Raw genomic sequence first — 23,958 nt, 5'->3', positions numbered from 1 at the left:
CAGCTAGTTTTTTGTATTTTTTAGTAGAGACGGGGTTTCACCGTGTTAGCCAGGATGGTCTTGATCTCCTGATCTCGTGATCCACCCATCTCGGCCTCCCAAAGTGCTGGGATTACAGGCTTGAGCCACCGTGCCCGGCCTAGGGGAGCTGTTCTAAGAGCACTTGCTCTCTCCCTTCCTGTCTGAGTCGGAAAACCAGACTCACAACCAACCAACATCACCACACACACACCACCACCACAAGAGGGTTAAGAGATTAGTCCTGAATGGGTGTTAAGTGTTGGGGGGTGAGGATCAGAATGGGATGGGGAGGCAAAAGCTAAGAGAGTCAAAGGAGTTGGGCTAAGCTGAGTCTCTACTCCAAGAAGGACATTCTAGTAGCAGATCCAAGAGACAAAAAGTGATACTGTGTGTGAGTCACTCAGTTTTCCCAGAATTTCCACCACTTCTGGACACAGGATGCCTCAGCTCAGCCAGCCAAACCCCATTCCCCAAACCTACAGATACCTTGAGGGATTCAGCTTCCAAGTCTGAGAATACAGTCGCATGAAAAGGACATTGAATTCTGTTAAATAGTATATGTGGGTAGGATATGATATCCAGGAAGTTCATTTCAGGACAATAAGGCTTTGAAAATATTTGGTGCAGAAAAGGTAGTGAATCACTTTTCAGATTATAAGAAACGCAATCACTAATTTCGCTGGAGGAGACGTTCCCCTCCAGAGACTGCAGTTCAGGGGTGATCCCTACACCTTAGGCTTTCAAAATACACACACACACACACACACACACCCCGACACACACTACAGCAAAGTTCTTTTTTATTTCTTTTTTTAAATTTGATACAGCAAAGTTCTGATACACCAACACAGGTAATCTTTGGTTATTGTTATTTAACATTATCTTGAGTAGAAAACAAGAACTTTTTGAACAAAACCCTTTCAATTGATTTATTTCTCTTGTTTTCTAAATCTTCAGCTTACTTGCCTTATTGACATTCTAGTGTTCCATTACACAGTAGGGTGGCTGTAGTTAACGATAATACATTGCATATTTCAAAATAGTTAGAAGAGAGGATTTTTAATGTTCTTACCACAAAGAAATGACAAATGTCTCAGTAATAGATATAATAATTACCCAAATTTGATTGTTGTACATTGCATACATATATCAAAACATCACACTGTACCCCACAAATATGTACAATTATTGTATCAATTAAAAAAATTTAATAACTGATTAATTAGGGTTATCCTTAATTAAATAATGAACAAAGAGTTTTCCTTGTTGTCTATCAAGACTTTCTAAAACAACATGGCCTGCCAGCTGCGGTGGCTCACGCCTGTAGTTCCAGCACTTTGGGAAGCTGAGGGGCGTGGATCACTTGAGGCCAGGAGTTCAAGACCAACCTGGCCAACATGGTGAAACCGCATCTCTAGAAAAATACAAAAATTAGCTGGGCATGGTGGTATACGCCTGTAGTCCTAGCTACTTGGGAGGCTGAGGCATAAGAATCACCTGAACACGGGAGGCAGAAGTTGTAGTGAAATGAGATCACGCCGCTACACTCCAGCCTGGGTGACAGAGTGAGAATCTGTCTCAAATAAAACAAAATAAAATAAAATAATACAAATAAAATAACATGGTTTCCCTATTTGATAGATGGTGAAACAAGTCCCAGAGGTTAAGTGACTTGACCAGTGAAGAAAAGACAGAGCTGCCACTTGTATCCAGATTGTTTGGATCCTAAAACCAAAAGCCTAAAAAGAGAATAATCTGCGTCTTACCCCCAACCAAGAAATTCTGTCAATTCTATTGAGCTGAGAGAGAAGAACAGGCAGACTGGAAATATGAAGAAAGGGGAATGGCCCCGGAGGATTTCCCTGTGTGAATTCAATTTACCCTTATTCAGATGGGAGATTATAGGTTATATAACCACCCCCCAAATAAAGCAATCTCTTCTCCAATGACATTCAAACCCGGAAAACTTGAATCCCAGGGTGTTCAGATTTCGGTATAAGCTGATCTCCCAGGACCTATTTAGGCAGGATCTGGTGCCCAGGACAGAACCTGTTGACCTGGCACCATGGAGCTGGGAGGGGCTGTCACCATCTTTCTGGCACTCTGCTTGTCTTGCCTGCTTGTCCTCATTGCCTGGAAACGAATGAATAAGGCAGGAAAGCTGCCCCCAGGTCCTACACCAATTCCTTTCCTGGGGAACCTGCTGCAAGTTCGAACTGACGCTACGTTTCAGTCTTTCATGAAGGTGAGTGTGTCTGTCTCCTCTAACAGGGCTTAGAGCAACTAATCCTGTAGCCAGATTCACATAGAACCTTATGCCTTCTAAAGATAGACTCTCAGAAGCACAGACTTTGCAAATCTTAGAATTCTGAAATTCCACTCAAGCCTGTAATCCCAGCACTTTGGGAGGCCGAGACGGGCGGATCACAAGGTCAGGAGATCGAGACCATCCTGGCTAACACGGCGAAACCCCGTCTCTACTAAAAACACAAAAAATTAGCCGGGCGAGGTGGCAGCGCCTGTGGTCCCAGCTACTCGGGAGGCTGAGGCAGGAGAATGGCGGGAACCCGGGAGGCGGAGCTTGCAGTGAGCTGAGATCTGGCCACTGCACTCCAGCCTGGGCGACAGAGCGAGACTCCGTCTCAAAAAAAAAAAAAAAAAAAAAAAAAAAAAAAAAGAATTCTGAAATTCCAGAATCCTGAAATGTTGGAAACACACATTCTCAGTGCACTGAAATAAGACTTTCATGATCTCAGGACTTTGGAATCACAGTACATTATATTTTTAAACACAAGGACACTTTGACTCAGGTTGTCTTAGCGCTTTGAGACTTGGTATCATGAAGTCTAAGATTCTAGAAATTTAACATTTCAGAGAGAGAAGTATGAATCTTGGAATTTATCGAATCCAGGTCCATTATTTTATAGATGAGAACAGTAAGTCTTGTGGGGAGGGATGAGCTTTTGCCTAGGATGATAGAAGTCAAGACTTCCGTGCCTGTTTCCCAATAGTCCTTCCAAGCCCAGATTTACCTTGGTTCCTTAGTACCATGTTTATATCCCCCTGAAATCACCATCCTCTAAAATCCTCGATTGGCCTATACTTGGTACTCCAATCAGTCCCTCCTCTTGTGTTTTCCTTCACTCCAAGCTCAGGGAGAAATACGGCCCTGTGTTCACTGTGTACATGGGTCCCCGGCCAGTGGTGGTTTTATGTGGACATGAAGCAGTGAAGGAAGCCTTGGTAGACCAAGCGGATGAGTTCAGTGGCCGTGGAGAACTGGCTTCAATAGAGCGAAACTTCCAAGGTCATGGTAGGTAGCAACGACAACAAAAAGAATAAAACCAGAAATGACTGCAATGCACTCCCTCTATGCCAGGTTCTTTGGTAAGTAAGTACTCTACATGACTTATTGCATTGCTTCCCTTAGGAGAGCTGTTAACATTATACTAATGTTGTCAATGAAAAGCTAAGATAGGCCAGCATGGTGGCTCACGCCTGTAATCCCAGCACTTTGGGAGGCTGAGGCGGGTGGATGACCTGAGGTCAGGAGTTTGAGACCAGCCTGGCTAACATGGTGAAACCTGTTTCTACTAAAAACTAAAAATAAAAATTAGCTGAGCGTAGTGTTGTATGCCTGTAATCCCAGCTGCTGGGGAGGCCGAGGCAGGAGAATCGCTTGAACCCGGGAGGCGGATGTTATAGTGAGCCAAGATCATGCCATTCTACTCCATCTTGGTCAACAAGAGTGAAACTCTGTTAAAAAAAAAAAAAAAAAAAAAAAAAGAAAGAAAAGAAAAAGCTAAGATAAAGATTAGATAATGTCACACAGTAAGTGGTAGGATCACTTTATTTTGAGCCTATGCTATCTGACTCTAAACTGTTTTCTTTGTTATTTCTGCTCTTATTTTTAATGGATTAGTGATATTCTTTTTTTTTTTTGAGATGGAGTTTCACTCTTGTTACCCAGGCTGGAGTGCAATGGCACGATCTCAGCTCAGCACAACCTCTGCCTCCTGGGTTCAAGCGATTCTCCTGCTTCAGGCTCCCAAGTAGCTGGGATTACAGGCATGAGCCACCATGCAGGGCTAATTTTGTATTTTTAGTAGACATGGGGTTACTTTATTTTGGACAGGCTGGTCTCGAACTCCCAACCTCAGGTGATCCACCCACCTAAGCCTCCCAAAGTGCTGGGACTACAGGCATGAGCCACTGAACCTGGCGGTTAGTGATATTCTTTATGCACCCACTAAAGCTCTCATAGCCAACCTTATTTCTCATCTTCCTATACTCATCCACATACCTAACCCATAGGTCTCTGCCTCCTTCACTTAGGTAGATATCTTTCTCCCAAGCATCCATCTCTAACTGCCCATATCCTTCGATTCCAAGCAGGCTCACCACATGCTGTCTTTCTTTCCTTTCTTTCTTTCTTTCTTTCTTTCTTTCTTTCTTTCTTTCTTTCTTTCTTTCTTTCTTTCTTTCTTTCTTTTTCTTTCTTTCTTTCTCTCTCTCTTTCTTTCTTTTCTTTCTTTTTTTCTATTACCTTTTCTTCCTTTTGTCCATTGATCCATATTCATCAGAAAATCCATTCATTATTCTTTCTATAAAAACATCTTTCACTCTATTATTTATACATCGGTCAATTAACTATTTATTCATCTATCCATCATTCCATCCATTCATTAATTCTTTCATCTTTTATACGTCTATCGATCTCTCTATCCACTCTCCAAACGTTATCCATCTATCTCAAACCATCCATCCATTAACCATCCACCCATCTATTAAGTCTTCTATCCATCCATCCCTCCATCCATTCATCCATCCATCCATCCGTCCATCCATCCATCATTCCAGTCATAAACTCTTCCTTCCATTCATCAATAAAGCAAAATAATTTCATTAGATCTAGTGCATTGGTATAAGACTCTCATCAGTCCACACATTTAGTAATTTCTAAATGTTTCTTACTACACGGTAACTCCTTTTTCGTAGGTATATCTATGTACAGGTGTGAGCTTCTGCGTACACATATGTGTATACATACAGAAAATCCAAGTATTACTTAGAAAAAAGAATTAATATCCCCATTCCAGGGCACTCTATATGGCACTCTGTCCATACATCCCTCCACCTTCCTATGCATTCACTCAGTTATTTTTTTTTTATTTATCCAGTTCCACCCCTCTTTCCTGTAAGAAACACTGTTTGGTCTCCCCCTATCACTCCTGCACTGATTCCTTTTTCCTCCACCTCAGTCTGGACTTTTTTTTTTTTTTCTTTCCGAGGATCCTGGAGAGAGGGAACCTTACTCTCTTGATTGAGCCTTGAAGGTTGAGAATGGCTTCCTTGACAGCACAGTCTAGAGCTTTCATAATCTGTCCCCATCACTGTGTAGCACCGAGTTGAACACAGCAAGGGGAGGGAGGCAGAAGCCTGAGACTGAGATCTTGGCAGGTGTGGCTCTGGCCAATGGAGAACGATGGAGGATTCTCCGACGCTTCTCCCTGACCATCCTTCTGGACTTCGGGATGGGAAAGCGGAGCATTGAGGAGCGAATTCGGGAGGAGGCCAGCTACCTACTGGAGGAGTTCCGGAAGACCAAGGGTATGGGGGCCACAAGGGGGAGGGCCACTAGGTGACTGGGTGGTTATGGAGCTCTCAGTCAAGAGAAGATGAGCTTTGGTGGGAGAAAGCTCTGGAATGGAAGAAGAGGGAAAATATTAAGAATCCACTGGGATTTCTGGCCAGCTTCCATATTAAAAGTTTACATGAGCTGGGCATGGTGGCACAGGCCCGTAGTGTCAGCCGCTTGTGGGGCTGACGCTGGAGGTTGCTTGAGTCCAGGAGTTCAAGGCTGCAGTGAGCTATGATCGTGCCACTGCACTTCAGTATGGGAGACACAGTGAGACTCTGTCTCTTAAAAAAATAACAACAAAACAGTAAACATGGAAGACCCTTAGAGACCACTTCTCTAGAAACTTTAATCAGTGGATCTCAGGGGGTCTGTGAGCTCTTGATATCCTATGCAGATTTTGGCGACATGTGACTTTGTGACTTTTCCTGAAGACAGGCTCAAATTTCATTACATTTGTATATCCATATTGTGGTAAAAAATACATAACATAAAAGTTACCATATTCGCCTCTTTAAGTGTCCAGTTAATTAGTGTTAAGTATATTCATGTTGTGAAAAAAATCTTTTGAACTTTTTTATCTTGCAAATTTGAAACTCTATATTCATTTCATTATGTTTTAAAAGGAGTTCAGTCCCACCATAAAATAAGGTCTAGAAACACTGGGATCTATAGAGAAAGGACACAGAGGCTGGAAAAAAAAAAACAAGACAGAAAAATAGATAAGAGGTAGAAATAGAGACACATTTTCTCTGCATCCAAGGCGCCTTGCCTGGTCTACATGGGTGATTAACAGGTCTATATAAAAACTTCAAATGCCCATGTACCCCAGACATTATTCATAAAATTGTGTATCTGTGAATATGTGCATTATTTTAGAGAAATTCTTCCCATATCTACTGATCTTGTTTTACAGAAGTTGTAGGTGAGGGCAAGGGAAGAATTTTGTTTTGTTTTGTTTTGTTTTGAGACAGAGTCTTGCTCTTGTCACCCAGGCTGGAGTGCAATGGCACGATCTCGGCTCACTGCAACCTCCACCTCCCAGGTTCAAGTGATTCTCCTGCCTCAGCCTCCTGAGTAGCTGGCATTACAGGCGCCTGCCACCACATCTGGCTAATTTTTGTATTTTTAGTAGAGACGGGGTTTCGCCATGTTGGCCAGGCTGGTCTCCAACTCCTGATCTTGTGATCTGCCTGCCTCGGCCTCACAAAGTACTGGGATTACTAGGCATGAGCCACCACGCCGGACCAGGAAGGATTTTTTTAATTGCCCAAATGGAATCATCGTAGAGCTAGACAGAATTCAGGAACTTTTATAATGTGTCCCTTATCTCATTTTTCCCCAAATATGTGAGTCTCTAACATCAACACATTTAAGTAATAATAATACAAAATAATGATTAAGCTCAACTAGCTTTTCTTGAGTGCTTACTGTATGCCAGGCATTGTGCTAATTATTTTATACGGATAATGATATTGAATCCTCATGAATCAATGAAATGGTTCCCAAAACAATTTGCAGATTGGACAATCTAGACCCAAAACACAAAAATGAAGTGGCTCGCACATGTAATTAAGTAGTAGACCTGGGACTCAGATGCATCACGGTGACTCCACACCCCATATTCATGACGATTACCTCCAACATAAACAATTTCCACTGCCCAGGTGCCCCCATCGACCCCACCTTCCTGCTGAGCCGCACCGTTTCGAACGTCATCAGTTCTGTTGTCTTTGGAAGTCGCTTCGACTATGAGGACAAGCAGTTCCTGAATCTGCTGCGGTTGATCAATGAGAGTTTCATTGAGATGAGCACTCCCTGGGCGCAGGTGCCCACCCAGCCACCTCTCTGTCCACGCACCAGCCCCAGTTAACTAAGCACCTTCCTATACCCCACTTGATCCTCCCCACACCCCCGGGAGGTTAGTACAGTAGTTCCCCCTCATTGCTGGGGGATATGTTCAAGACCCCCGTGGATGCCTCAAACCATGGATAGTACCCAATTCTATAGATACTAAGTTTTTCTGATATATACATATTGTGATAAAATTCAATGTATAAATTGAGTGCAGTAAGAGACTGGCATTCATAAGTAATAAAATAGAACAATTATAACAACATATTCTAACAACAGTTATGTGAATGTACTCTTTCTCAAAATATCTTATATGTAATATTTTTAGACTGCAGTTGACTGCACACATAACTGAAATGGTGGAAGGCAAAACCAAGGTGAAGGGGGAACTACTGTCTCAATAGGACCCAAGTTCCGTGAAGCAAAAGGGCCTCACCTGATTCTTAGACCCAGCACTGGACTTTGAGCCCAGCTGTCCAACTCCAGACTCAGCCCATGAGGGCCCCTGGCACCCATCAGTGACAAAGTCCCCTTACCTATTCCCACAGCTCTATGACATGTACTCTGGAATCATGCAGTATTTGCCAGGAAGACACAATCGCGTCTACTACTTGATAGAACAGCTCAAGGACTTCATTGCCTCCAGGGTCAAGATCAATGAAGCATCCTTTGACTCCCAAAACCCTCGGGACTTCATTGACTGCTTTCTCATCAAGATGCACCAGGTATCTCTTCTTCCACTGGTCCCTCCCTCTCATTTTCTCAACCACTGGTCCCTGCAACTTTCCACCAATCTGCAAACATTGAGGGCAAAACAAAACAAAACAAAACATAAAAAAACAAGCATTATTTCACAGGGTTTACTTTTATCTACAGATGAGTACAGAAACTGTAAAAGTACAAACTGTTACAGCTTTAAAACAGACTTTGAATCTAGAAATTTTAGGAATTTGGAAAATTTAGGAACTTGGAAACTTAAAATCTTCCACCTTATACATGCCAGAGAGTTACAACTGTAGTTTTGAGTCTTAGAATCTCAAAAACTTAGAAATTTTCTGAAGTTTAAAGTTTAAGTTAACATTTAAGTTAAAATTAAAAGATTTGAACATGTAGGGACATAGGTATAGAATTTAAATTTCCAAGGGCAAAGGTTCAATAACATAAAAAATATAAATTTACAAATGTATAAAACTCTAAGAAATGATGATACAGAAGTATTAACCTTCTGAATTTGTTTAGAGATATACATCTATTTCTATATAGAGCTATATCTCTGTTTCTATAGATATGTATCTCTATTTCTATATCTCTATAGAAATGTAGAAGGTTAATACTTCTGTATCACCATTTCTTAGAGTTTTATACATTTGTAAATTTATATTTTTATATTATCGAATCTCTGCCCTTGGAAATTTAAATTCTATACACTACTGTCCCTACATGTTCAAATCTTACAAGGCATCCTACATTCTTCTTCTCCTCCCATCCTCCCTATTGTTCACTCCATCCCATCCACCCCGGCTTCTGCCTTGCTGTTTCTCTAACACACCAGGCACGTTCCTGCCCCAGGACCTTTGTTCTGACTGTGTTCTCTCCCAGACATGCTTGGTTTACCCACCTATTGTTTCCCTATACAATAGACAAAAAAGCCAATGAGAAAATAAGACAATAGACCAAGCGCAGTGGCTCACGCTGTAATCCCAGCACTTTGGGAGGCCGAGGTGGGCGTATCGACTGAGGTCAGAAGTTTGAGACCAGCCTGGCCAACATGGTGAAACCCCATCTCTACTAAATGTTCAAAAAAAGAAAAATTAGCCAGGCATGGTGGCGGGCGCCTGTAACCCTAGCTACTGGGGAGGCTGAGGCAGGAGAATCGCTTGAACCCGGGAGGTGGAGGTTGCAGTGAGATGGTATCATGCCACTGCACTGCAGTCTGGGCGACAAAGCGAGACTGTCAAAAAAAAAAAAAAAAAAAAAAAAAAAAAGGCCGGGCGCGGTGGCTCACGCCTGTAATCCCAGCACTTTGGGAGGCCGAGGCGGGCGGATCACGAGGTCAGGAGATCGAGACCATCCTGGCTAACACGGTGAAACCCCGTCTCTACTAAAAATGCAAAAAACTAGCCGGGCGAGGCGGCGGGCGCCTGTAGTCCCAGCTACTCGGGAGGCTGAGGCAGGAGAATGGCGTGAACCCGGGAGGTGGAGCTTGCAGTGAGCCGAGATCCCGCCATTGCACTCCAGCCTGGGCGACTAAGCGAGACTCTGTTTAAAAAAAAAAAAAAAAAAAAAGACAATAAAGACAGAAGAGAGTGACTCCATTCACTATCCCCTCACTCTCAGGATAAAAATAATCCTCGTACAGAATTCAACCTCAAGAACTTGGTCCTCACCACTCTGAACCTCTTCTTTGCTGGCACGGAGACGGTGAGCTCTACACTGCGCTACGGATTCTTGCTGTTAATGAAGCATCCCGAAGTGGAAGGTGAGTCCGCCCTGAGCTGCTTATCTGGTACGTCCCCCTCCCAACATAAAGAAGACATCATCTTGAAAATCTAGAATCCCACGGCCTCAGACTCTTCACCCTTTACAACTTCAGGGCGTGAAACACGACATCCCCGACTGTGGGGGTCATTTAACTTAATCTTCTACTTGGTGTCTGTGGCCTATGGCTGTTGTAACAAATTACCAGGAACTTAGTCGTCTAAAACAACACAAATGCATTATCCTTCTGTTCTGAATTTCAGAAGTTCAAATAGGCTTTCACTGGCTGACACCAACGGACCATCTGATTCTCTGCCTTTTCTGGGTGTTAAAGCTGTACTCCTTGTAATCCTGGGTTCACGACTCTATTCTCCATCTTCAAAGCCAGCAGCGTAGCTTCTTCAAACCTCTGTTTGCTTCTGGCATCACATCTTTTATTCTTTGTCTTTTCTTTTTGGAGACAGTCTTCCTCTGTTGCTCAGGCTGGGGTGCAGTGGTGTGATCTCAGCTCACACAACCTCTGCCTCCTTGGTTCAAGCGATTCTTCTGTCTCAGCCTCCCGAATAGCTGGGATTACAGGTGTGTGCCACCACACCCAGCTAATTTTGTGTTTTTAGTAAAGACAGGGTTTTGCCATGTTGGCCAGGCTGGTCTGAAACTCCTGACCTCAGGTAATCCACCTGCCTTGGCCTCCCAAAATGCTGGGATTACAGGTGTGAGCCACTGCGCCCAGCCTGACATCTTTTTTTTTTTTCTAACTCAGATTCTCCTGCCTCTCTCTCATGCAGACACACAATATTCTATTGAGGGCAAATCTCAGCAATCCAGGCTAATCTTTTCGTCTCAAGATTCTTAATTTACTGGCATTTTCAAAGTCTCTCTTGTCTTTTTGTTACCCTTATATACACAGCCTTCCAGGCATTAGGTTTTAGAGACTTGGAGGTAGTTATCTCTGATGGCCATTATTGAGCCAACCGCCCTGCCAAAGTTAAATAGAATCCGTCTCCAATAACTTATGATCTGGTCCATTTGAGTAACTTTAGTAACGAGGAACTCACTACTCGCTTAAGGAAAATTCCCAATTTTGGCCCCTCTCCTTAATAATGCAATTCAAAACAAGCCAAAGGATTTCTCCTGGTGCAGATAAGAGACACTAACACACTTCCACTCAAACATTTCTAGTCTTACCTCCATTGTCTGAGTTGTCTTTCACCGGTCTAAATAATCAGGCCAGGTGCGGTAGCTCACGCTTGTAATCCCAGCACTTTGGGAGGCAGAGATGGGCAAATCGCTTGAAGCCAGGACTTCAAGACCAGCCTGGCCAACATGGTGAAACCCTGTCTCTACTAAAAATGCAAAAATTAGCCAGGTGTGATAGCACACACCTGTAATCCCAGCTACTTGGGGGGCTGAGGCACAAGAGTCATTTGATCCCGGGAGGCAGAAGTCTCAGTGAGCCAAGATTGCACCACTGCACTCCAGCCTGGGGACACAGCGAGACTCCTTCTAAAAAAAAGAAAAGAAAATCAAATCAAATCAAATATTTATTGGATGCTTCTATGTGCCAAGCACTGTCCTAGTTCCTTGTACACCAGACTTTATGTAATGTTTACAACTCTATGACCTTGTCCAACCATCACACTCATTTTGAAGATGACAAAACACAAGTTCAGAAGGTGAAGTCACACAGGCCGGGTGCAGTGGCTCACGCCTGTAATCCCAGCACTTTGGGAGGCTCAGGCGGGTGGATCACGAGGTCAGGAGATCAAGACCATCCTGGCTAACATGGTGAAACCCCGTCTCTGTTAAAACTATAAAAAAAAATTAGACGGGTGAGGTGGTGGGCGCCTGTTGTCCCAGCTACTCTGGAGGCTGAGGCAGGAGAATGACATGAACCCAGGAGGCAGAGCTTGTAGTGAGCTGACATCATGCTACCACACTCCAGCCTGGCCAACAGAGCGAGAAGACTCCATCTCCAAAAAAAAAAAAAAAAAAAGGTGAAGTCACTCATCCCTAAACCCTAAAGCGCAAAGAGGAGTAACTCGATCAGTGGTGATCTTAATCAGTGACATACCCACTTGCCATTTGTGTCAATCCTGTCCTAGTCACCTAGCATGCCTCTTTCCCATTTTGTAAAAATCCCATATATGAGAGCCAAGTTGGCACCATGGCTTTCTGATGCTTTTAAATAAAGACCAAATGTCGTGGCAGCGTTCAAGACGCCAAGCTGCCTGTCTCCTGATGTCTGACAAGTAATTGAGCACCACCAGTGTGTCAGTTGTTAAGTCAAAGAAGCGACCAAACAGGCCGGGTGCCTGACTCACACCTGTAATCCCACCACTTCAGGAGGCCAAGGTGGGTGGATCACGAGGTCAGGAGTTCAAGACCTGCTTGACCAACATGGTGAAACCCCGTCTCTATTAAACATACAAAAATTAACTGGGCGGGTGGCAGGCACCTGTAATCCCAGTTACGCTGGAGGCTGAGGCAGAAGAATCACTTGAAGGGGAGGCGGAGGTTGTCGTGAGCCAAGATCATGCCATTGCACTCCAGCCAGTGTGACAGGCTGCTTAAAAAAAAAAAAAAAAAGCGACCAAACATGTATGGCTTGCATCTGAGATCTCTTCCTGTTGGAGCTTGGAATACATGATTTCCCCTGGCTTCCCTAACAAAAACACCTCCTGTTTTTTTTTTTCCTCTGTTCTCCACTATATTTTCTGGCCCCTTCCAGCTAGGATCCATGAAGAAATTAACCAGGTGATTGGACCACACCGGCTCCCAAGTGTGGATGACCGGGTCAAGATGCCCTACACAGATGCCGTCATCCATGAAATACAGAGACTGGTAGACATCGTGCCCATGGGTGTCCCCCACAACGTCATCCGGGACACTCAATTTCGAGGCTACCTTCTGCCCAAGGTGGGGTAGCCCCCTCATTGCCTCCCTTCCACTGCACTCCTCTGTCCCCCTGGTTCCCTACTCCTGTAGTCCAACACTGATTTCTCCTAACTGCCCCATTTTCACCCCAGGGCACAGACGTATTTCCCCTGCTTGGCTCTGTCCTCAAAGACCCCAAATACTTCCGCTACCCAGAGGCCTTCTATCCCCAGCACTTTCTGGATGAGCAGGGCCGCTTCAAGAAGAATGAAGCTTTTGTGCCTTTTTCCTCTGGTAGGTTTCTCTGGTCTGACTTCCCCCCAGGCATGTGCTAAATCCACCCCCCAGCCACTGATCTGTATTTGAAGTTCAAGTCACAATGTGAATTTGAAGGTTATATCTTAGAACCATAAAGTTTTAGAATCCCAGAATTAGTAAATATTGGAACAATTAACCCTGATAGTTAGAAAAAAAAAAGTTAGGATGGTAATAGCACTAAACAGGGCATAAACCAACTGGCTGTTAAGAAGAAAATAAGATATATTTTCTATGTTTCCAGGCAGATAGCCTCTGAACCTTTGCCATTGATCTACAAAAGCAGCCATAGACCATATGTAGATGAATGAGTGTGTGTGTGAGCCTGAAAAACTGTTTACAGACAATGAAATTTGAATTTTGTTTTATCTTCATATATCACAAAAGAGTCTTTTTTCCCCAACCATTTTAAAATGCCAAAAGCATTCCTAGTTTGCAGGCTGTATGAACACAAGCAGCAGGGCAAATTTGCCCTACAGACAGTCATTTGCCTACTGATGGCATAAAACCTATGTGCAGCAACATTTTAAGTATATATTGGTGGGGCACAATGGCTCACACCTGTAATCCCAGCACTTTCGGAGGCCGAGGCAGGCGGATCACTTGAGGCCAGGAGTTCGAGACCAGCCTGGCCAACATGGTGAAATCCCATCTCTACTAAAAATACAAAAATTAGCCAGGCGTGGTGGCATGTGCCTCTAATCCCAGCTACTCGGGAGACTGAGGCACAAAAATCACTTGAACCCGGGAGATGAGGTTGCAGTGAACCGAGATCATGCCACTGCACTCCAGCCTGGGAGACAGAGTGAGACCTGGTCTCAAGCAAACAAAATACAACAACAAAAGTGTATGTTGTTTGGATCCTGGAGTCAGGGCAGCGGTTGGGAACCTGGACTCCACTCCACCTTTTAGAAATGGTGGGGCCTTGGTTGAGTCACTTCAGGCCCCGTCTGTGAAACAGGGATTCATCCCTCCAAACGACTGGAAGAGCGGCTTACAAACAGTAGGTGTTATTAATGGTGAGTTTCACTTTTTTTCTCACCAGTGTCTGGCACGTAATAGACATTTGACAAACCCTTAAGGAACTGAAATGAACACAACCTTGAAACTCATGGGTCCTATAGAACCATTCCCTCTTGGAATGGGATGGAATCAGAGCCATCAGAGAAGTAGCAGGTCCTAGCTGAGCCTAACTATAGACACCCACTAAGCCTGTGTAACACCCCTTTATAAAGCAGGCACAGTCATGAGTCCTGAGGTGCTGATGAGGCAGCTGAGGCTCAGTGGGGTGGTCAGTCCAGACACCCCCGACACCCCATGACCTGTGCAGGTGCAACCCTTCCTTCTGTCCTCCCCTGTGCCTGCAGGAAAGCGCGTCTGCCTGGGCGAGGCCATGGCCCGCATGGAACTCTTTCTCTACTTCACCTCCATCCTGCAGAACTTCTCTCCACGCTCGCTGGTGCCGCCCGCGGACATCGATATCACCCCCAAGCTCTCAGGCTTTGGCAACATCCCCCCGACCTATGAACTCTGCCTCGTGGCCCGCTGAGCGCCACCTGCGGGGCAAGGAGGAAGCGGGGAACGCAGCTCTCCTCTCATGTTCAGGAGCACCCCTCTTCCTCATCTTACTAATCCTCACAGCATCCCTAAGAGGAGGCACCATGATTACAGAGTCAGCCAGGGTCACCTGAGAATGTACAGCTGCGTGTCTTCCCCTCCCATAGAAGAGCAACGCCCTGTGCAAGATTTGCACCTCTGCCTGCAGGTTTCATGGTCACATGGTCACCGTGGCTTAGGTTTCTGGCTGCATCAAATTCTTAGTGTAGACCCTGTGTCTTCATGTTGTCCCTTTTTGTGTGTGCTGTGATTTTGACCAAAATGTAGTCTAAAATCCTTTCTGCTTGGTTCTCGTCTTTACCCACCAGCCCCCGGAAAGTCAACAAAGACCTCAAGTCTGTTGAGTGTAGCAAGTGTATTGTGTATTATGTGTGACAGCGATGTAGGGTACAGTCAACAGCTTGAAATGTCTTTCTTGACTTGTTATTATAGTTTCTGCCAGCTCCGCTCCAGTGACTTCCCCTGGGTAAAATGTCCCATCCTCACCCATCTTATTGACTCATTACCTTTCTCCACCGTCATCTCTTCTAATCTTCCTTTCTGGTTGCTCTTACTTGAACTCCCAATTCCAAATACTCCCCAGTCCATTTGTTTGTTTTGAGATGTAGTCTTACTCTGTGGCCCAGGCTGGAGTGCAGTGGCACCATCTAGGCTCACTGTAACTTCCGCCTCCCAGGTTCAAGCAATTTTTGTGCCTCGGCCTCCCAAGTAGCTGAGATTATAGGCATGTGCCACTGCACCTGGCTAATTTTTGTAATTTTAGTAGAGATGGGGTTTCGCCATGTCGCCCAGGCTGGTCTCAAAATACTGACCTCAAGTGATTCACCCACCTTGGTCTCCCAAAGTGCTGGGATTACAGACGTGAGCCACCATGCTTGGCCTCCCCACTCCATTTTTGACGATAGCTCGGTTGTTCCCACCTTCTATTATTCCCTTTCCAAACTCCATTAACTGACAACAATGTTCCCTCTTTTTCATTTATTCAGTCAATATTTATTGAATACCCAACAGTGCTGGCATAGTCTTCAGGGACTTGAAATCCATCAGTAAGCAAAACAGACAAAAACTCCTGCCTTCAAGGAGCTTACATTCTAGTAAGGAAGGTGAACAATAGAGCGCACAGGAAATAAATATGCGAAAGACAAACCGCGTTAGAAAAGCAAGGCTGATAAGTGGGATACACATTCTGTGATTGGAATTGTAAATGGATGGTTAGGGGTGGTTTCACAAGGTGATGGAGCAACAAGCTATGAAGATATCTGGGAAGGGAGTGTTCCTGGTAGAATGATTAAAAACAGCAGCAGCTGGGCATGATGGCTCACACCTGTAATCCCAACACTTCAGAGGCCGAGGCAGGCGGATCACGAGGTCAGGAGATGGAGACCATCCTGGCTAACACGGTGAAACTTCGTCTCTACTAAAAATACAAAAAATTAGCTGGGCGTGGTGGCGGGCGCCTATAGTCCCAACTATTCAGGAGGCTGAGGCAGGAGAATGGTGTGAACCCGGGAGGCAGAGCTTGCAGCGAGTTGAGATCCTGCCACTGCACTCCAGCCTGGGCAACAGAAGGAGACACCATCTAAAAACAAAAACAGAAACAAAACAAAACAAAGAAACAAAAAAAAATGGCAGCGACCAGGCGCGATGGTTCACGCCTGTAATCCTCATACTTTGGGAGGTCAAGGTAGGTGCGTCACCTGAAGTCAGGAGTTTGAGATCAACCTGACCAACATGGTGACAACCCCATCTCTACGAAAAATACAAAAGTTAGCTGGGCTTGGTGGCGGGCGCCTGTAATCCCAGCTACTCAGGAGGCTGAGGCAGGAGAACCGGTTGAACCTGAGAGGCAGAGGTTGCGGTGAGCTGAGATTGCGCCATTGCACTCCAGCCCGGGCAACAGTGTGAGATCCTGTCTCAAACAAACAAACAAACCAGCAGAGTCCTAAGGCAGGAGGTTGTGTGCATCCAGGAATCCACAGGGAGCAGGTGTAGCTGGCATGGAGGAGGAAGACAGAGTAGGAGTGAAGGAAACGAGACCAGGGAGGTGATGGGGGCCAGACTGTGTGGGGTCTTATGTGCCAAGGTGAGGTCTTGTTTTTTACCCTGAAAGTGATTGAGGTCTTTGGAGGGATGGTGAGCACAGGGTGACATGTACTGACATATTTTATGGGGCTCACACTAGCTATCATATGATGGATATGAAAGCAAAGACCTATTAGCAAGCTACTGCAACTGGTGATGTTGACTCAGACCCAGCAGCAGCAGTGAAGCTGGGCAGAATATGGTAGATTTGAAACCTATTTCACTAGTTAGTCTCTGTTTTGGGGCTTTAGGAACTGGATTCCTCAGGCCTCAGCCCAGCTGAGTTGGGGGCTCCCCAAAACCTCCACTGACATCTTGATTCCACTGCTTTTCACCTTTTCTGGAGGCTGAGGGAGAGCCCTGAGGCCTGCCTGTCTCCTTTGGGAAGCTCCACCTGACTGCAGCCTCTGTCTCCCAGCCTGAGACTCTCACTCCCTCTGGTTCTGTATGATTCATTGTCTGACCTTCCCTGGGGGAGGGAGGCAGTGATCTGACCTACCCGCCCAATTCAGTAGCCGTGGAGCTGGGGGAGGTATCTATGAGGCCAGTTTGATGGATGGGTGAGAAGAAAGTCTTCCTTCCTGATCTCCTCCTCATCCCTCACCCCCATCCTCTGGAATCATGACAGTTACATAATCACCTCCACCTTACTCCTTCCCACAGGCAGAGAGCCAGAAGGGGAGGTATCTGGGCAATGAGCATGGGTAAGTAAGAAGAGAGCAAGAGAAAAGCTTCCAGGGGGACAGAAAGGAAGAGAAAGAGACAAAGAGAGAGAGAGCGAGAGAGAGAGAGAGAGCACACCAGAGAGAGACGGAGGGGAGAGAGAGATGGAGAGAGAGAGAGAGAACACCAAGGAGAAATGGGAGAGAGACAGAGAAAGAGATGGAAAGAGAGAGGAGAGAGAGATGGAGAGAGAAAGATAGAGAGAGAGAAAGAGAGACAGCACCACGGAGAGATGAGAGGGAGAGTAACAAGGAGAGATACAGCACCAGGGAGAGATGGGGAGGTGAGAGAGATGAAGACAGAGAGAGAGAGAGAGAGAGAGAGACAAAGAGAAAGAGACAGAGAGCACCAGGGAGATATGGAGACAGAGAGAGGTGGGGGAAGGAGAGAGAGATGGAGAGAGAGAGCGCACCAGGGAGAGATGGAGGGAACAACAGAGAGAGAGAGGGATGGAGAGAGAGAGCGCACCAGGGAGAGATGGGGGAGAGAGAGAAAGGAAGAGAGAGAGAGAGAGAGAGAAAGAGCACCAAGGAGATATGGGGGGGAAGGAGAGAGAGAGAGAGATGTAGAGAGAGAAAGAGAGACCAAGAGCACCAGGGAGAGATGGGGGTGAGGGAGATGAAGAGAGAGAGGAGAGAAAGAGAGAGAGAGAGAGCCCAAGGGAGAGATGGAGAGACAGAGAGGTGGCAGGAGGAGAGAGAGAAGAAGAGAGAGAGAGCCTATCAGGGAGAGATGGAGGGAGAGACAGACAGAGAGATGGAGAGAGAGATAAAAAGAAAGACAGAGCCCCAGGGAGAGATGGGGAGAGAGAGAGACAGAGAAAGAGATGGAGAAAGAGAGAGAGGAGAGAGAAAGATGGAGAGAGAGAGAGAAAGAGAGGTAGATAGCACCAAGGGAAGATGGGAGAGAGAGAGACAAAGAGCACCAAGGAGAGATGCACGGGGGAGGAGAGAGACAGAGAGAGAGAAAAAGAGAGACTGAGAAGAGCACCAGGGAGAGATGGAGGGTTGAGGCAGATGGAGAGAGAGAGAGAGAGAGAGAGAGAGAGACAGCACAAGGGAGAGATGGAGAGAGAGAGGTAGGGAGAGGAGAGAGAGATGGAGAGAGAGAGAGAGAGAGAGAAAAAGAAAGACAGAGAGCACCAGGGAGAGATTTTTAAAACTAAAAATAATAGTAGAGTCCTCAAACCCCAATCTCCAGTACTTTTCTTGCCTTGCTCCACCCCAGGACCACAATTCAAAGCCTCAAATCTATCAGAATTTCTCCCTCCAGTCTGCCTCCTCTCCATTTCACCTTACAAGATTCCAGAAGCTTCTGTAGTAAATATATAAGCCAAAAAGGAACTCCCAAGCTTGTCTGCGGAGTCCCACCCAAAGTTGCACCCCAACTGCCTTGCTGCCTTGCTAGCTGTTTCCCATCTACCCACCTCCTCCTTTTCCATCCCTTCCGCACTAACCCATCTCACCACCTGGACAGACTTGAGAAAGCCCTGTGGTTTATTTGCAAAGTGCTCCTCCAGAAAGGACAGAGACCAGAGCCCAGGAGAGAGGCAGCCCTGGGAGGTAGGATGGCCCCAGATCCAGAGTAGAAGAGGTCACTAGGGACAATGAGGAGTGAGAAGGCTGAGGGCGCTGTGGTCCTCATTCCACCCACCTTCCATTCTGCTGTCGCTCTTAAAAGACAAGTTGCTCTGTTTGTTGTTTTATTTCTGTGTTGGTGACAGAAGATGTGCCATGCATTTGCACTGGCAGAGTCCCTGCTAACTCTTCAGAGGCTACAAGGAGCCCAAAGCTGGCAGGTGCTGCAGAGGCCAACAGGTTAGCATCTCAGGGCTGAGTCCCAGAGCCAGCTTCCCATTGGCCACAGGCTGGCTGGTGTATCCTCGTGATAAAGATATTAAACTTGCAACCCCTCCTTCAGGGAAGGGTGGTGGTCCTGCTGGTGGAATGTGTGGGGGCTGGATTTGTTTATTTATTTATTTTTATTTTTGAGATGGAGTATTGCTTTGTTGCCCAGCCTGGAGTGCAGTGGCGGGATCTGAGCTCACTACAACCTCTGCTTCCTGCATTCAAGTGATTCTCCTGTCTCAGCCTCCTGAGTAGCTGGAACTACAGGTTTGTGCCACCATGCCTGGCTCATTTTGTTGCTGTTGTTGAGACAGGGTTTCGGTATATTGGTCAGGCTGGTCTCGAACCCCTGACTTGAGGTGATCCACCTGTCTCAGCCTCCCAAAGTGCTGCGATTATAGGCATGAGCCACCACGTCCAGCCTGGAGGCTGGATTTAGACTGGCTCCACTGCAAGAATAGCGCTAAGCTTTACCAAAAGGTGGCACTGCAGCACAGGGGATCGAGAGTAACTGGCAGGCAGAATTGGGGGCACCCTGGGCCCTTTGGGGATGATAATTTATTCTGTGCTTCAGAAGAAAGTGGGATATGGAGGAGACAGTCTGATGGAGAGGCCTAGCTCCATTTTGGGAGGGCTGTGGGGGTAGGGGATGCTGATTAGCCACTCATTCATTCATCCATTCATTCCTCAGCAAATATTTTGAACACCTGTCATAGGCCACATGCTGTGTTGAGAGTACAGTGATGAGCAAGACAATAGTTTGGCCCTGCACAGAGTTGGCATTGAGGTGAGGAAGGCGTTCTCACCAACGTTCCTTCCAGAAAAATCCCTAGGGACCTGACAACAAAAGAATCCCACACGAAATGGCACAGATCACCTCTTGACCTGGGGAGGTCAGGCTTTAGAGAGGTTTATTTAATTCTCAGAGGATTCGAAGGAACATATCAGAGAATCCAAAGCACCGTGCAGAATCCCACAGCTCAGGGAACCTGGGCCAAGGAGGCTTTTGACAGAGGGAAGCAGTAGGAAGAGGCAGCTGGGAACGAGGATGGGGGAAGACTACAGCAGTGTGTGACTGTGGTCTACAACAGGCACGACCCTCAAAAATAGCGTTCAACGTGAAAGCAACCAGACACAAAAGATCACCTATTACGCCTGTAATATCAGCACTTTGGGACGCTGAGGTGGGTGGATCACCTGAGGCCAGGAGCTCACGACCAGCCTGGCCAACATGTCCCTACTAAAAGTACAAGAAAATGTACCAGGCGTGGTAGCACATGCCTGTGATCCCAGCTACTTGGGAGCTGAGTCAGGAGAATCTCTTGAAACCGGAAGGTGGATTTGCAGTGAACCAAAATCGCACCACAGCACTCCAGCCTGGGAGACAGAGCAAGGCTTAGTTTAAAAAAAAAAAAAAAAGTCAAACATTGTATGATTCTGTTCATAGGAAATAATCAGAATCGGTGAGGCCATAGAGACAAAAACCAGATTGTCAGGGGCTGAGATGAAAAGGAGAATGGGGAGTAACAGCTTGACAGGAATGGGTTTTGTTGGGGGAAAGATAATGAAAACATTTGTAACTAGGTGAATCACCTGACATCAGGAGTTCGAGACCACCTAAAAATACAAAACTTAGCCGGGCATGGTGGGGGGTGCCTGTGATCCCAGCTACTCCAGAGGCTGAGGCAGGAGAATCTCTTGAACCCAGGATGTGGAGGTTGCAGTGAGCTGAGATGGCGCCACTGAACTCTAGCCTGGGTGACAGAGCGAGATCCTGTCTCAGAAAAAAAGAAAATGTTTGGAACTAGATGGTGGTGGCTGTACAGCTTTGTGAATGAACCACATGCCACTAAATTGTACACTTTAAAATGGCTAATTTTATGTTATGTGAATTTCATCTTAATTTTTAAAATTATATATATATGGCCGGGCACGGTGACTCACATCTGTAATCCCAACACTTTGGTAGGCCAAGGTGGGTGAACCACTCAAGTTCAGGAGTTCGAGACGAGCCTGGCCAACATGGTGAAACCCCGTCTCTACTAAAAATACAAAAATTAGCTGAACTTGGTAGCGCACACCTGTAATCCCAGCTACTAGGGAGGCTGAGGCAGGAGAATTGATTGAACCCCGTGAGTGGAGGTTGCAGTGAGCTGAGATCGCATCAATGCACTCCAGCCTGGGCGACAGAGTGAGACTCCATCTAAAAATATATATATAATTATATATATATAATTTTGTATATTATAATTTTCAATAATCTTACTTCTCCACTCACTTGCAATGTGACCTCAGACAACTGGTGCCATGGAGGGGAAGGAAGCTGGCTTGCTGCAGGTCTCTCAGAGGCAGGAAGTTGCGGGGAGTCAGAGCCACTGTCTACAGAAGTGGGGACAATGAATGATCCTGGAATCCTTTGACCCCCTTCCCTCAGCCCCTTCAGCGGGGCAGGAAGCGGATCTGGTACGTTGGGGGTATTTTGCCCACACCACTCTCCTGGGGTGTCAGATCGATGTCTTCAAGAGCCACAGGGCTGGCCACGGAGAAGTTCTGAAGGATGGTGGTGAAGAAGAGGAACAATTCATTGCGGGCGATGCCTTCACCAAGGCACATCCGCCTCCCTGTGGACACAGAAGGTCACCAGCATGGGCACAGGGCAGGTGCATACTCTTTGCCCTGATATGTCCCTAAGTCCAACGTATGTTCATTGCAACAGATTTGCATAAGACTGGCCTTTAACCTGCAATTCAGGGTGGACTTTGAGGAAGCTGCTCTGAAACCAGGTGCAAATCTTTGAGTGGATGTGCCATGTTCATTTCTCACTCACTCACTCTCTCTCTCCTTTTTTTTTTTTTTTTTTTTTTTGAGGTGGAGTCTTTTTCTGTCACCCAGGCTGGATCACAGTGGCACCATCTCGGCTCACTGCAACCTCCGTCTCCCACAGGGTTCAAAGGATTCCCATGCCTCAGCCTCCCAAGAAGCTGGGATTACAGGAACCTGCCACCATGCCTGGCGAATTTCTTATATTTGTAGTAGACATGGGGTTTCACCATGTTGGTAAGGCTGGTCTCAAACTCCTGACCTCAGGTGATCCACCAGCCTTGGCCTCCCAAAGTGCTGGGATTACAGGCATGAGCCACTGTGCCCAGTGCCATGTTCATTTTTCTAGTAGAGAGTTGGTACCTTCTGTTACAGTTCCAAAGGGTTTTGTGACCTCCACAGAGTATAATGACCTGCCTCCGGTTGTGTGTGTGTGTGTGTACCTCTACATGTGTGAGTGTGAGCGTATTTATGACAACATTCTTAGTGTTCTTCACTTGTCATACAGGGAGAACGGCACCCCTCTCAAAGGGCTCTTGTGAGGTTAAAGGAGACAACTGACAAAATTCTTAGGATAGCGCTTGGCTTGTACTAAGGAGCCTTAAGGTTCGGTTATCGCCTTGTGTTTGTTTCTGGGGGTATGTGTGGGGTATGTGTTTCTGGCCATGTGTCTGTGTGTGTGTCTCTAGGCTGTCTTCTGGTCTCAACCTGAGATCCACAGGCTTCAAGAGCTCATGGGGGAAGAAATCCAAATTGTATATAAATTGTGAATGGGACTCATGCATATGAAACAGGGAGGGTCTATGGCTTCCACTGATTCTCAGAGGTGCAAGGAACCCCCAGTAGGTTCTAAACTACAGACTTGGAGAAAAATGAGAACAAAGGGAGCTGGGAAAAGCTGAGGCAAAGACAAAGGGAGCCTTTCCCTTCACTTCAGTGTTTCGTAATCTGCAGACCTTGGAAAGGCCATGTCAAATGTGAGTTTTCAGGCATTCCCTACGCCTGTCAAGTTGTTGGACAAGTGCGTCTACGTGGAGGTGTCTGGAAAAGGGTCCACGTCCCTTTGGCACATCCAGAAGGTGGGCGACATGAGCTGAGAAACACGCAGGTCTCTGGGCTTGTCCTTCTGTAACTATTTGTGTGACCTAACATTTTCCACAACAGCCTGATGCTTGTTAGCTCCCTCCCATCACACTCTCCCCATCTCTGGGGCCGTCTGTTTGGACCCCTTTTGGAATTTCTTTGGCTGCAGCACCTTTTTGGCTTGGGTTATACCTTTCTTTCTGCTCCTGGCAGCCCTACCCCTGTCTTTTTCTCTGTCTATACCTGTCAGACACAGTTTTTCTTCCTTTCCTCTCCTTTTTTTGGCTTTCTTCCATCTTGCTTAACTTCCTATCTCCGTCTATTTGAATCTGATTCCTCCCCAATCTCTCTTGCTCTCTCCTTCCTTTTCATCTCCCTCTCAAGATACCTTATTTGTCTTGTTCATTCTCTCTTCCTCTCTTCTTATGTCACTCTCTCTTTTTCCTATCTCTTATTCTGTTTCTCTCCTTTCCCTCCTTCCTTCTCCCCTCCTCCTTCCTTTTCTTCCTCCCTCTTCTCTTATTCCTCCGCCTCCTCCTCCTCCTCCTTATGTGGCCCTCTCTCTGTGTGTCTCTCTCTCTTCTTCTCCGTATACTGTCTGAT

The 23,958-nt window shown here is 46.1% G+C and overlaps 2 protein-coding genes across 6 annotated transcripts in view; one reads left to right on the top strand and one right to left on the bottom strand.

Annotated features, from left to right (window-relative positions):
• Nucleotides 1–1,686: 1,686 nt before the first annotated feature.
• Nucleotides 1,687–15,147, top strand: CYP2G2 (cytochrome P450 family 2 subfamily G member 2). Its single transcript, XM_065535508.2, has 9 exons — nt 1,687–2,266; nt 3,172–3,334; nt 5,482–5,631; nt 7,327–7,487; nt 8,062–8,238; nt 9,851–9,992; nt 12,723–12,910; nt 13,021–13,162; nt 14,551–15,147. Exons 1-9 carry the CDS (start codon nt 2,087–2,089, stop codon nt 14,730–14,732), a joined length of 1,485 nt encoding a protein of 494 aa, XP_065391580.1. The 5' UTR covers nt 1,687–2,086; the 3' UTR covers nt 14,733–15,147.
• A 5,169-nt stretch (nt 15,148–20,316) lies between these two features.
• CYP2B6 (cytochrome P450 family 2 subfamily B member 6) overlaps nt 20,317–23,958 on the bottom strand; it is a 122,096-nt gene continuing 118,454 nt past the window's right edge. For 2 of the 5 annotated variants that reach the window (XM_065535509.2, XM_074023647.1), the window contains one exon: nt 21,703–22,073. In XM_065535509.2, coding sequence (XP_065391581.1) covers nt 21,892–22,073 — 182 coding nt within the window. In that variant the 3' untranslated portion in view covers nt 21,703–21,891. Of the gene's footprint in view, nt 22,074–23,958 lie in introns of all 5 variants that reach the window. The other 3 variants (XM_065535510.2, XM_074023648.1, XM_045379573.3) reach the window with 2 other exon arrangements.

This window comes from Macaca fascicularis, chromosome 19 (genome assembly GCF_037993035.2).
Source record: "Macaca fascicularis isolate 582-1 chromosome 19, T2T-MFA8v1.1".
NCBI classification, from domain to species: domain Eukaryota; kingdom Metazoa; phylum Chordata; class Mammalia; order Primates; family Cercopithecidae; genus Macaca; species Macaca fascicularis.
This window is presented reverse-complemented; position numbering and strand designations above follow the sequence as displayed.